Source organism: Mycetomoellerius zeteki, unplaced genomic scaffold (genome assembly GCF_001594055.1).
Source record: "Mycetomoellerius zeteki isolate Tzet28-1 unplaced genomic scaffold, Tzet1.0 scaffold150, whole genome shotgun sequence".
NCBI classification, from domain to species: Eukaryota; Metazoa; Arthropoda; class Insecta; order Hymenoptera; family Formicidae; genus Mycetomoellerius; species Mycetomoellerius zeteki.
The window spans coordinates 263,504-278,191 of NW_017256448.1; the positions used below are offsets into that span (position 1 = coordinate 263,504).

The following is a 14,688-nucleotide window of genomic DNA, read 5'->3' on the forward strand; positions in this document are numbered from 1 at the left end:
CAATGCTGCCAGTACTGACAGTGAATAATGAAACGCAGCCTTTATTTAACATCGGGTGAACAAGGATAAAACGATGGTACACGGGTAATGTTTCCGAACGCAGCCCTAGCGAGAAATATCAAAAACGCACGCACATGTGGGGTGCGTTCCTTTATTTACTGCAAGTACTGATGCTATGACGTCAAAAAGTGTACTGCCAATAGCGTTCCATTTTAACTTCGAGAACTATCGAGGTGTTGCAACTTTACAAATCGGAACTTATCGCAGTACGCTTCGTTCAACTAACCAAGTTAACGTACATTACGTCCACTGACCACTGTATATTATTAACATTGTTTGTTTTTCGTAAACAATGAGTGAAATACTCAATGAAAATATAATTGCATTTATTGCAACTATACTAGTAGAAATTATAGCTGAGGATGAATCAAGTGATAGTGATAGCGATACAGAAATCTACAATAAGATAATCCTTGCCATTTTCAGCTCTTTTTGCATCCTCGGGACTAACAATTATTTTATATGATTCATTAGTTTCACTATCGATTAAGGTTATCTCTAAGTAAGTAGCCATCTTGAACTGCGACTGCTTTACCTCGCTGGCTGCAGTAGTTTCAACAGGAAATGACATCAAAATTCATGATGTCATAGATCTGTACAAGTGCTTTCGCAGTACACTGTAATCCATTTTGGAACGCCGTTGGTAGTACTGGCAGTACTTGCAGTAAATAAAGGAACGCACCCGTGGTTATGAAGCATGAAAATGTGACCTATGTGCCAGGAAAGCTCCTTTAGGGCCAATTTCACCAACCACGGTTAGATTAACCGACGGTTAAAGTTAGCAGGGTGGCCAACAGACATTCATATTCTCTCGTAACCTCTTATATATTGTCAATTTTACGGAGCTTTGTCTATCTGAAATTTCATCAGTGAGTGAGAATACAAAATGAATGATATTATAAATTACATATTTTTTGACGAATTTGCTGGTTACAATTTAGAAAAACGTCGAAGACCACGTAAAATCAAACCACGTATAAATTATTTAGAATTGTTTGACTTTTTTTCACATGTATAATACACTGTTTATTGCTTCCCACAAATTTCAGGTTAGAGCCAAGAGGTTACGAGAAAATATGTGTCTGTTGGTCACCCTGCTAACTTTAACCGTCGGTTAATCTAACCGTGGTTGGTGAAATTGGCCCTTAGGGAAAGGAACTCAAGTGCCGCGTTGCAATTGCAATATTTCATGGCCGACAGATTTTCTAACCTCAATTATCAACTTTAACGCTTAATATTTCGATTCGTGGGGCAGAGCAACGCTTTTCTCAGCCAGATTCGTTCGTTTTGGACAAAAACGTGTCTAATGAGTCTAATTTCATCGATTTCTAAAGTGACGTGGTTAAAGTAAACAATTCCAGATTTTTACCAGATGTTTACAAATTTTATGTAGCAAAAAATTACGACTGATATCAACTGATATGATATAAAGTTTGGAACGCTGTGGACAGAAAATGAAGAAATTATCAATGAAACATGGCAGATTGATGACGAACTTTATATTTTCTACACACATTTAATAATTTAACACAGGTATCACCACTCTGCCGCTATTCTGTTGTGTTGTGACCGATCGCAGTTTATGTTAAAAGTTAGAATGTTAGTAAAATATAATTAACCTTAAAGCTGATTCTACAATGAATCGATAGTCGGAAATCGTAAGTTTTAACCTAAATAGATGACTATGGCCAGTATTCATAGTCAGATCTTATATTTAAGACGATTTGGCTGCGTTCCGTTTCACGCATGATGCGCATGATGCATCTTTTATCCTTGTTATTCACCGAAACAAAAATTGTTAAACAAAAATAAATGATGCATTATGCACATCATGCATAAAACGGAATGCAGCCTTCAAGTACAGTCTTAAGATGTTATAAATCAATCAGAGGGCTGCATTAACAACTTAAGACATTACTTAAGACGGTCTGAAAATAAGAATCGACTATGAATACCAGCCTATGATTTTTTGCGTCTACAAGTTAATTATATATATAATTAATTAATTATATATACAAGTCGTGTGTTTAGCTCACACAACTAGTGGGAAGGAATAAAGTTGAATAAACTCCTTTCTACCAATGTAGATTAATTTTAACCTTGATTTAACTTATTTTTTTATCTTTTTTAAGATAAAAGAAGTAAATTAAACAGAGGTTAAATTTAATCTACATTGGTAGAAATGGAACGTTAGTTGTACAAGTTGACTATTAGCCAACTTCACCGATTCACCGATAAGACTTACGGACTACTGACTCATTTTAGAATCAGCTTAATATTTTGACTGTCAAGTTGACTTTGGTATTGAATTTAACTCTCCAGCACCACCTCGAAATTTTTGATAGTTTACACCTTGGGCTGTTGAGGGAAACAGCATATATTTTTTTATATCTAGTATATTATTTTAATGTCTTGTGTAATTTCTAACATTTTTTTAATGTTTTAAATCCTGAATTATTCTTATGTAGGTTCATAAAATTGTTAAAAGTGGATGATGGACTTTTTTTTGCAAAAATTTATAAGTTATTCAGATATAGGTCAAGGATAGATAAAAGCAGTGTTAAGACAATCTTAGGGGCCTATTTTGTAACTCTTAAATCTGGATCTATAGGTGGTATTTATAGTCAGATCTTATATTCAAGACCAGTACAAGATTCTTAAGTACAGTCTTAAGAAGTCATAAACCAATTAGAGGACCGCATTAGCGATTTAAGACATTATTTAAGACGGTCTTAAAATAAGAACCGACTATGAATACCGGCCTATAATAGGTTTTTGAGCCTTAAGCCATAAGAAATGGACGAATCGTAGTCAATTATTCTCCTCACATTCGATTATAATTGATCAATTTCTTATGGCTCAAGGCTTAAAACACCTGTTGTAGATCCGAACTAATGACTGTAACTGTAGCATTACAGTATCATTGCACAGCTTTTTTTACTATGTATAAAACTTGTGCAACGATACTGTAATCCTAATATGTAGCAATTTCTGATTGAATTTGCTGCCAGTTTACTAACATATGGTTTGTTCATTATCTGAAATTACAAAATTGAAAAATTATTGAAGTTTATTTAAATTATATTTATTTTATATTTCTCTAAACTATATTTATGTGTCATATATCATGCATTTATGTAATAATATCATAAATTTATGCACATATGTATGTCACACAGTTATAGATTATTATCGCACAAGTCAAATTAAATTTATTATCGCATAAATTAGAAAGCTTTTTTATATTGAATAATCTTTTATATAGTTTTAGGAAATTCTAACAAACCTGTTTTGTTAATGTAAAACTTTTATTCTTCTGTTAAGATAACTTTATTTCATTTCTCTATCTTTTTATGTGTTATATACAATTATTTCATTTTTTTTAAACAAAATTAAAGAAATGATACTTTTCAGATATATCTTACTGTAATCTTATTATTTGTTGGATAGTTTCTGACTTGCTGTTAGGCTGTAAATACAATTGTGATCAAACATGATGGCTTGGAATATTTTTAAATGTACTTTTGGATCATCAAGAAGTATTTTACAAAACAGGTGTGATATCTCTAATTATATATTGTATAATATATCTAATATGATATGAATCCCAAGTTGTTTCTATTTCTTTTTTTTTTTAGTAAATTTATAATACTTTGTTTATGCTATATCTTTATCTTATATAGATGGACTCTGGTAAAATTTTTCCTAGAAATTTTTATTTAATTTTTTAGGATTTCTTTATAAATTGAAGAATTTTTTGCAATTTCTATTTAATTTTGTAATTTCATAAAAATTTCTCAGACTTTTATAAATTGAAACACGTCCGACATGCTAGGAAAGTTTATATCTTTCCTAGAATTCTCTATATGTATAAATTACGAAATATTATAAAATTTCTTAATTTATATAATTTCTGAAGAAAACATAAAATCTGAAAAAGTTCAAAGATGTTAAAAATCTTAAAAAATTTTAAATATAAAAAATTCTTAAAAATATGATGAGAATTTTTCATTAAGGGAACATCAATATTTTATTTATCTTAGGTTATATAAGTATATTGTATAAGTATTTGTTTGGCTAAAGATATAAGAAAATAAAGATTATTTATTGCAGATTATCGGAATGTATCTATAAAATTGTCAAACCAATGTCGACAGTGAATCTTAAGAATGTTGAACATCTCTCTACTTTCAAAAATGACTGGTGGGATGAGAACGGCCCGTTCTATGATCTTCATTTATATGCTCCGTTCAGAATAAAGTTTGTGAGAGAGGGATTGGCAAACGCCGGAATCCAAATGCAAAACGCAGCTCTTCCGTTGGAAGGAGTCAAGATTGTGGATATTGGCTGTGGTGGAGGTATATTGACTGAGCGTTTAGCTAGAATAGGAGCGCAAGTAACCGGAATAGATGTATCGGCAGAGTTATTAAATATTGCAAAAGAGCATGTAAAATTGGATCCTAATATATCGAAGAGAGTGAACTATATTCAAACATCTGTGGAAGATTTATGTCAAAAGGAGAGAGAATCATACGATGCTGTTGTGGCATCTGAGGTCTTGGAGCATGTAGCGGATGTGCAACTATTTTTAAAGGTATACAAGGTGCCCCAGAAATAGGTGATAAAACTTTGGTATCACGTTCTACTGTCCCTAAGAATGAAAAACGGTGATATGAACATAAGTTCAGAAACTTCTTTTTTGAGATATAACTTTCTGTTCATCTCAAAAGTTTACATGAATAGATATCACATGAAGTAAATATGTGGTGGAGCAAGTGATACTGTCATCGAAGGCAGCTTATCGAAACTAAAATTAGTTTCTATCTAAACGTTGAAGAATTTCCAGACTTATGTTTATATGACCTTTTTTCATCCTTAGGGACAATAAAATGCGATACTAAATTTTGACCATCTATTTTTGAGACACCTTGTATATTACAATAAATGTTATAAAAATTATTGAATATAGACATAAAATTTAATATATTTTATGAATATTCTCTACAGAAATGTGTGGAAATTCTGAAACCTGGTGGATCGATTTTTCTAACAACAGAAAATAGAACTATAGCATCTTGGTTGGTTGTTATTGTAGCAGCGGAATATATTTTCAAAAAAATACCTTTTGGTACTCATGAATGGAATAAATTTATCACACCACACGAAGTTCAACATATATTGGATGATTGTAAGTTTTATTTCCGCTATTATCTAATGAAAACTGTCAAAAAATTATCAAAAAGACATTTTATTTTATAAAGATATTTATATATGATTAAAACAATTTTGTAAATAATTACTATGTAAACGCTTTTATATTGTGTCATAATTGTTTAAACTTTTTTTAAAAGGTGGATGCAAAACAAGATTAATTCATGGAGTAAAAATTAACCCATTGTTAAATCAGTGGTCTTGGTCGTCATGTACAGCAATTTTTTATGTCCTTCATGCAATCAAACAAAAAGAAGCTGACATATAATTTTCGGAACATACAACTTTTTTGTTATTAAAAATGCAGAATTATATATTTTCATCATTTACCGATTGTGATATAATTGATATTATGTATATGCTAAGAATTTTTACGATATGTTATATTTGTATGCATTAGAAAATCTAATAAAAAATGTTTTGTGAGATACGTGTTTAAATAAAACTGAAAGTTTGATACATGAAACCAATTTTAGATTTTAAGGAATTTTCAGATTGCCAAATTTTTGAATAAGTGTCAAACATGGATGCACTTATCTTGTCAGCAACTGTTTAGAAATTGAATATTGTATTGATTTTATGTTTTTGTTTATTGTAATTTTTCTATTGCTGAGCGTCTGCCTGCAGTCTACGTCAAACTTTCGACAGCAAAAGGATTGATGGATATCAATATTTTTATATTTTTCACATGTCAAAGTCCAATATTCATATTTCGCGCTCTAGAAAATATTTATCAATAGCCGCGTTTAGCAAAGAAAACTAATTAGTTAGCGCTTAAGACGGAATCCATAATAGACGTTGCTCAAGATTCGAGATGATCTTAAGCTAGTGCAAGAGTGCCGTATTAGCATCTTAAGACATTGCTTGAGATTAAGACCGGATTCCGTCCTTAGTGATTCTTTAATATAATTGATTCCTACACTTAGATTCAGTGAATAACTAAAGGCAAGAACCAATCATATTAAAGAAACTAATCGCTAGACACTTATTAGTTTTCTCTACTAAACGTAGCCAATCCTAATGGTCACGTGATTTCAATGCTAATTTTAGAAATATGTGAGATAAACACAAAACACAGTACACGTCTGACGTACTGTGTCCTTGTTAGAACTTGCAAGTTAGTCTACCATAAGGTAAGTATTTATATGTATTCCATTTTAAATTTCTATAAAAATTACTCATTTTGTGTAAAAATAAATATTCGAAAATTATAAATCATTGATTTATTATATTTTAATAGAAATAAATTCAAATATACGTTACTCTTTTTCTCTTTATTTCCGTTTATCTCCATTTTATTTAATTCAATATGTACTATAAAATATGGTGTATGGTATAATGCTTTTTATATATCGTCGGTATTTTTTTTAATTCAAAATTATAAAATTATTCAAATTTATTTAAATGTCTTCTAAATTTGTTACGCATCGTGTAGAGTCATTTATATTTTATATGCGAACATCTGTAAAATCTGAAAAATTCTCATAATTTCACATAATTACTTACAAATTTTAACCATTAAAACATTTTTACCAGGGAAATGTTAATGTAAGATAATCAAAAAGTAAAATTTATGAAGTATATTCCATATTTATGTAAGATAATATTTTTTATGTTACATCGTATGATATCTACTTTATATTATAAAGTCACATTGCACATGTGCTAAAATAGCTATACTTAAGCTAGAAAGAAAAACTTTTCTGTTTTTCTAACACGGTAAAAAATTTTTTATGCACGAATATATATGTAATATATATAAACATACATAAACATATATAATTATATATGAAATATGTCCATACATCGTTCTTTCTTTTTGAAAAATTACTGTTTAGCATAATAAAAATGATAATAATAATTATGCTTTTGAGGCTTTCATAGATATTTCTTCAAAAATACGACCAGAAGGTTTGCGAGTATTATCACCATGTCATTGCTAATGTCAGCCGGGCATTATAAAGATACGACGATAACCCGCAACCTTCTGGTATCTTTGATAATATTAATGAAAAAACGACAAAAATAATTAAAAGGATAATTTTCAGATTATTTATTTTAGAAAAAAATCAAGTTTCAAGAAAAATATAAAAGAATTGCTTATTATAATTATATATAAGCAATTGTTTTACATTTTTCCGCGAAACTTAATTTTTTATAAGAAGATACAATAAGTCAAAAAACTTTTTGACTCAGTCTAGTCCACTCCATCTGTTTACGAGGTGATACGGTCGTTGCCGGACATCCTGTATAAAGAATTCTAGAAAAGATACAGATCAGTATTTTCTCAGTATTTCTGAAGTATTCCAAAAATTTAAAACCTTTTAAAAAATCCATCATTTTCATCATTTTTCTAAAAAGTTTTCTGAAATTATATAGAAATTTTATAAAATTCTGTGAAAATTATATAAAGAATTCTAGAAAAATTTTTGCCAAGGGAATTATTAAATATAAATAAAATACTAAAAGAAATATAAAACATTTTATAATTTTTTTCCATAGAGATGCGTAAAAATTCTGAAACTAGGCGGAACGATTTTTATAACAACAATTAATAAAACTCTAGTATCTTTGCTATCCATTATTATAGCAGCCGAGTATATTTTCGAAACTATTTCTCATAGTTGGAATAAATTTATCGCTTTACGTGAAGTTTAACGTATGTTGGACAGTTGTAAGTTTTACTTTAATTCTCATTTTAGAAAAAGATCATCAAAAAGCATTTTGTATAGCATAAAGATGAGACTATGCATGAGAAAGCAATGATTACTATACAAATGTTTCTATGCTATCAATTTTTTTCTTTTTTTATATAGGTGGCTGTAAAACAAAATTAATTCGTAGCTTAAACCTTAACTCACGGACAAGGTCTTGGTCATCTACTTCTACGTTTCATGCATTTCATGCAATCAAACAAAAAAATAGTAGTATGTAGTTACTCTTCGAAAAGTACAATTTTCTCGTCATACAATGCAAAAAATAACACATTTTAATTCGTTTATTAATTATAAATAGTATCAACTCCTTTTACGATATGCTATACTTAGAATACAGTGTACTATGTTTAAGCAGAAAATGCATAATATATGTAATAATGCTTTAAATTAAGAAGCGTCATAACGGTCAGAACGTTAAGATGTTGAACTATTGTAAATTCATTTAAATGAATTAATTTCAGAAATGATAATTGCGTGCCGATATGGTTGTCAGACTTTCAACGCAATCAAATCTGAAAATATTAATAATCCCCCCAAATTTCACAACTTAAAAACTGTAATAAACTTATTGCGAAAAATAAGTTCGCACGGAATGCAAGAGATCTGGGTTAGACTCCCGGCCGAGGCATTATTTTTAGTTCAACATCTTAACGTTCTGACCGTTATGGCGCTTCTTAATTTAAAGCATTATGTTTAACATTAGCGGTCTTTCAATCTTATTATTATATGTAATAATACTTGGAATATGTAAAATTGAAAGATAATATATAGTATATTATCGCTCAAAAGTCATCACCTTAATTTTTTTTAGCCTTCTGTTAAAGAAAATCAAATGCGCTCATTTGACTCATTTTGATGGAAGTTGTACTCAAAAAATCTAAAGATGATACACTTTTGAACGGTATTGTAAAATTACTGTACAGTATATGAAAAGAATATATATTTTATTGTAATAAACTTAATTGTATTTAATATATACCTTGTGATAATACACTTCTATGAAAAAAAGAGGATATGCTATATTTAGAAATGATATCACACATCTTTTCTTATTTTATTAAATATAAAGACATTTGTGTAACAACGTATCGCATGAAACTCAAGTAAAAATTACGAGGCAATAAGGAAACAGTATTCTCTAAGAAAATTTTAGTTAATTATTCGCGAAGTTGTCATTTAAATCTTCTCTAATGTCTAACTTCAATGCAACTTCATGAAAAGGCAATCGACATTTACTTTGATATAGCGAATCCCACTCGGTCGTTCTCCATGTCAAACTCTGTATAAAACCGGCCAATAAATACATCACCCAAAATCCATAATACCTGAGGCAAATCCATACCCATGAAACCACTCATACATATTGTTTTACCAAATTGTTTAATCTAGGGAAAATTAAATATTGCATGATTTCTGTTCTAAAACAATTTAAACTATTATGTGAGCCATTTATATTCACCTTAAGGACATAATCTTCACCAGCAAGAGTGAAATTCTTACCACCTAGCGTGAAATTGATCGAGGGCATATCAGAAATCTGGTTACATTTCACCTTTAAATAATTAATATTAGTTATTCATATTGATAATCAATAATTTATTATAAATTAATTAATCCTTATTTCTGTAATTTACTCAATATTGTTGTAAGTTACTACTGTACGAAAGTCAGTTACTTACCATTGCTTCCCCACCAATAGGAGTAGCTCCAATCAATTTATTAATAGCTTCGATTTCTGATGTTGGTCCAGCTATCAAGGAAGTGCCTGTATCGGCAATAGCTTGGCAACCTTCCTTGCAGAAAGCGTGATCTGCCACTTGAACCCTATAGTATTATAGCGTTAACAATTTGCTGGCAAAATATGATCCGTGATTGTGATATGTAATTTAATCACATACCCATTCATCTCAAATTGCCAGTATCCTTTGTGAGTAACAGGAATATACGTGAATTCGCCTTCATAATGATTGGGATCAGAGCCACCCAATATCATTTCACCACCCACTGGAGCTGAGGGATCTCTGTATAGGTTTCATACTTTTTGTATTGTAATATGGAAAAACTATTTGAATGATAAAAACATTTTTAGAAACATATGATGCATACGAAAAAATTTTTACCGATTTAAATAGAAACTAAAAATAGGTTGCGACACCAAGTTTTGTTTGACCATGTTATAGAAGACGGGAGTCACTCCGTCGACGGATATCGTGGAGTAACCCATCCCCAAGATACCATCGAATTTCGCAGCAACAAAGGCTAATCCTGGTTCTACTATCGCTTCCGCGAATGTTTGATGCTGAACATCAAGGCTAGCAACCTATAGCAGGATCGATATTATTAATAAAATATTGTGCTTTACTTTGGAAAACAATAGCAGATAAATCTTTGGATGAGCTAAAAAAAATGCCTCGTAAAAAAAATGACTACACGGGGTGGATATATTTATATTTTATATTGTCATATTTACAATCAGAAGACAAAAATACATAAGAAATAAATAATCGATCCTTTTTTTACAAGAACGTAGCTCATCCGAAGGTTTACTCAATAACAATATGTGTTTTTAAAAAATTTTCATAGATTACAACTTAGTTGGAACTATATTAAATTGTTTGCGAAATAATGACTCACAGTCACTACATCTTCAGATAAAAATCCAGACAGGCTGCCAGTACCATAATGAATGGCGAATTCAGTACCATTTTTTTGATATGTACTGGATTTTTTGCTATCATATTTATTATGTAACACTGCAAAAAAATAGTAAATAAAATTGTCAAAGAGTTTAGAAATAATTTCTTTATTAATTTAAATGTATAATTAATAGCAATTTAAATCGTTAGATATATTTGTATTTTATGCTTTAACACATGTGAGTTATCTTATATCAAAGGTTATTGGTATTTTTAGAATAAGCGATAAATTACATAAACAAGACTATAAATAATTATAGAGCTTAGCTCCATAATATTTAGTTCATCAATGATCTTAATTTTTTAAACTGCCATTTTAAAGATTTTAAATATTTGTTTCAAATATAAATAGATAGAACACAATTCTGCAGCATTATTTCCATTCTACCAATGAGAAATAAAGCCTACAACGATCGAAGCTATATTTTTAGTGCTTAAATAATTTGATGTGAATTTATATACTACGTATCAAATTCTGCCAAACTGCATGCCGAATTAATTGCAGTCTTAAAACGTGATATCGACAGAACTACTGTAGTAATATGACAAATAAAATTGTCTAGCAATTTAATAATTTGATGTTCATAGGCATCTTGAAAGATCTTAATGATATTGATAAACATATTAAAATCTGTAAATAATTTATTGAGATTAAGATCTTTAGTATATAAATTCACATCTGGAATTATTTAAGCACTGAAGATTCAGCTTCAACCGTTATGGGCTTAATTTCCTATTGATTGTTTATTCACATGTACGATTCAATAAGATTCTCATTGTTTATTTCTATTCTACAATTTTATTTTTTATATTAATATTGAAAAAGGAAAAAGGCGAATTGAGATTATTTCAACGTTTGGAGTGATATTATTAAATATGTACATGTATATAAATAATAAAATATCAAAGAAGTAGTGACACTGTGATGTACTTACAGCAAGCAACGTTGAGAACGCTGCATTTCTTGGATGGTACCCAAAGGTTGGAGGAACCAGTGTCAAAAATTACTTTAAAATTCTGTGGTGGAGTTCCAATCGAGATAACACCATAATATTGAGCATCTAGATAATTAGATAGAGGTTCTGGTATGCCAGTAGTTGTAACCATACGAACTTGTGTCAGGTCAGTACCAACCCCTTTCAAAGTATTTCGAATAGAATCTGTCTTATGTAACGGAATTCTTAAAGCAACATAAAGAAGTTCCGTTATATTATATGCACATATTTAACATGTATATATCAGAGGAGATATTTATACATAAGAGATATATATGTACATACATACACATATGTACACAAGTATCTCCACTGATGCAAGTGACACTAATTTAAAAAACAATGAGTCATGAAAACCGTCGTGTAAGTTTAAGCTTTGTTCTAGAAGCTTCCCTATACATGTATAATGTAAAATAAAACAAAATTGCATGTGTAATGCAAATTAAGAAAAAATCTATTTCTTTAATTGGATCTGATAATCAATCTGAATTTTTCTAAATCATTATTCATGCATATTTAAAAGTATTATATAATTTATAGTTCAGATATTTTTAAATAAAGCTTTTTAAATAATCTTGATTCAACAGTGTGAACTGCATTCATTAACTATACAATTTTATACAAAGAAAATCACTTTGAATGAGCTAATTATATGTTACTTAAAAACTATATGGTAAACAAATGATAAGTAAGCAGTAGTGATGGGCTAAATGGGCTAAATGGTATTTTTTGCAAACGGATATAATTTTATTATTAGTTCAAAATAATCGGTTATTTAAATAATTATCGGTCATATGAACGGTTTTATGATTACTATTCATAATACCTTATATCTTGGTCATATTTTTTTTATTATTTCTCATTATTTAAATTACTTAAGAAGAGTAATCTATTTTGAAATATATTACATTATTTAAAATATTTGTGTCTAAACAAATAAATGTAGCGCTACATTTTATGCACAAAAATTGATGTCAATATAATTACTAATAAATATAGCTCAAATTTATTTTCATTCTGTACGGCTATATTTTAATTGAAAAATATCAATATGATTAATAATCATAAGGAAAAAGAGAGGTCATTTTTGAAATTCCATTTTTATTGTAGTATGATTAAATTAAGAAATATATAAATAAAATGTTATATATGATAATATTTCATTTATATCAATTAAGAATAAAAAAACTTTGAGAGCTAGTGTTGGATGTTATTGCAATCAAGTTTTATTGTATGTAACAACTGAACAAACAAATATGTTTTAATTATTGTATATGTATATAACAACTGAATAAACAAATGTTTCTATCCTTGGTTTGGATAGATCAATTTATCGTTCGCAAGATAAACAAACTTTTTTCTTTATCATTAATGTATTTGAAGAAGATCCAAACCAAAGATAGAAACATATTTGTTCATTCAGTTGTTATATACATATACAATAAAACTTGATTGCAATAACATCCAGCACTGGCTGTTAAAGACTTTTTATTCTTAATTGATTTAATTCATTAGAGCCTATAGAATTTCTATTATTTCATTTATAAATTTAATAACTTAAATAATTTTCTTTTTTAGAATTTGAAATTGATCTTTTATCTGCTTATAAAATTTAAGACTCGATAAAAATAATCATTTAGTCTGTTAACTGTTATTTTTCAAATTTGATAACTGTTATTCAGTAACAGATAACGAAATAACGCCCATCATTAGTAATCAGGAATTTGCTCGCTGCTATCTATGGGTCTGTGTTTTGTAACTGAACTAGGATATACTTTTGAAACTTGAAATGATAACAAAAGCGAGAAAAAGAATTCTAATGCAGTCTAGTGCAAGAATAAAAAACAAATCTTATATTTGGCCGTGTTCCAAAATTTACTGCCAGTACTGAAAATCTATATAGTGCACATAACGTAAGCTATAGATTTTCAATACTGGCAGTAAATTCTAAAACAAAACCTTTGTCTATTTAAGAATCAGAATAAAATTGAAGTAGTCTAAATGTGAACTGCTCTTTGTTAATCTCGCTAATCTCATTTGACGTCGTAAAGAAAACAAACAAGAAATCTTCAAAACAATCATCTCATTGTTTGCCTGCTTTACTCCGATAGGAAAACATAATTCTCCAAAGTTATCAGGTTAAGATTATTTATTATAAACACACGATAAATCGATTAAAAGTCGTGCGGATACGTGTATTGAGTATGAATCCGCGAAATTTACGCGTACTCACCTTTGGAATTCCGCTTCGATCAGTACAGCAAGTGCTACAATCGCAATGAAGAAACGTAGCATGTTTCTTGAATTTCCTCGGAGGTTGCAAGAATTAAGACTTTTAGAGACGTTGTAACTGCCCGTCTTCTTGTAAATCAGAGCAACACAGGACTCGATTATTGCTAATACTCTCGTCAGTCTTGTTGATCTGTGTCGATCAACTTATCTTGTCACTTGTCAATCACCCGCTCTGGCGCTCTCACCGATTGACCAATGCCGATTAACGACGAACGACGGCGTCGGCGGCGCTATATCATAGACATGTAAAATACATAGATGGAGTTTAAGCTCCGCGATGGGGGGGGGGGTTTAGTTGAGCTAAATTGACCAATTACAGTCGAAGGCAAGGAGAATAATTGGGTGCATTCAAGGCCATCACACGTACAAATAATTAGCTGCGTTCAGCAGACTCAACAGTTTTGCAACCGTTTCATGATTGTCTGCTGAGATAGGACCATTCTTCTAGATCTAAAAGTATGATCCAATCAGCTCGAAAGAAACTTCCAACAGTTGCAAAACGAACGTTCTGCTGAACGCAGCCTTTTAGTGGTAATCGTAAGGCCATAAGCAAATCGACCAATCACAGTTGAGCATTTAAAAACGCGAGATCTTAATTTTGATTGTGATTGGTCGATTTGCTTGCTACCTTACGATTACGTCTAAAATTTTTGTATGACGTGTGATGGCCTTCAGTACCACGACCGCTCACTGAGTGCTCAGTGAGTTCTTGTATCT

At 29.9% G+C, this 14,688-nt stretch overlaps 2 protein-coding genes across 4 annotated transcripts; one reads left to right on the forward strand and one right to left on the reverse strand.

Annotated features, from left to right (window-relative positions):
• The first annotated feature begins 849 nt into the window (after nt 1-849).
• Coq3 (ubiquinone biosynthesis protein COQ3, mitochondrial) lies at nt 850-5,583 on the forward strand. Of its 3 annotated transcripts, none has more exons than XM_018444440.1 (6): nt 850-1,019; nt 1,110-1,593; nt 3,511-3,615; nt 4,174-4,654; nt 5,068-5,248; nt 5,412-5,583. In XM_018444440.1, the coding sequence occupies exons 3-6, from the start codon at nt 3,554-3,556 to the stop codon at nt 5,537-5,539; spliced, it is 852 nt and encodes a 283-aa protein (XP_018299942.1). In that variant the 5' UTR covers nt 850-1,019; nt 1,110-1,593; nt 3,511-3,553; the 3' UTR covers nt 5,540-5,583. The 3 variants fall into 3 exon arrangements, with proteins under 3 accessions (XP_018299942.1, XP_018299941.1, XP_018299943.1); XM_018444441.1 differs by having other exon boundaries at nt 873-929; XM_018444439.1 differs by having other exon boundaries at nt 850-1,593.
• A 3,475-nt stretch (nt 5,584-9,058) lies between these two features.
• cathD (cathepsin D) lies at nt 9,059-14,178 on the reverse strand. The gene is made up of 8 exons (XM_018444428.1): nt 13,913-14,178; nt 11,620-11,864; nt 10,623-10,741; nt 10,109-10,308; nt 9,887-10,009; nt 9,668-9,812; nt 9,448-9,540; nt 9,059-9,373 (listed from the first exon to the last, which is right to left on the reverse strand). Exons 1-8 carry the CDS (start codon nt 13,972-13,974, stop codon nt 9,221-9,223), a joined length of 1,140 nt encoding a protein of 379 aa, XP_018299930.1. The 5' UTR covers nt 13,975-14,178; the 3' UTR covers nt 9,059-9,220.
• Nucleotides 14,179-14,688: the final 510 nt, after the last annotated feature.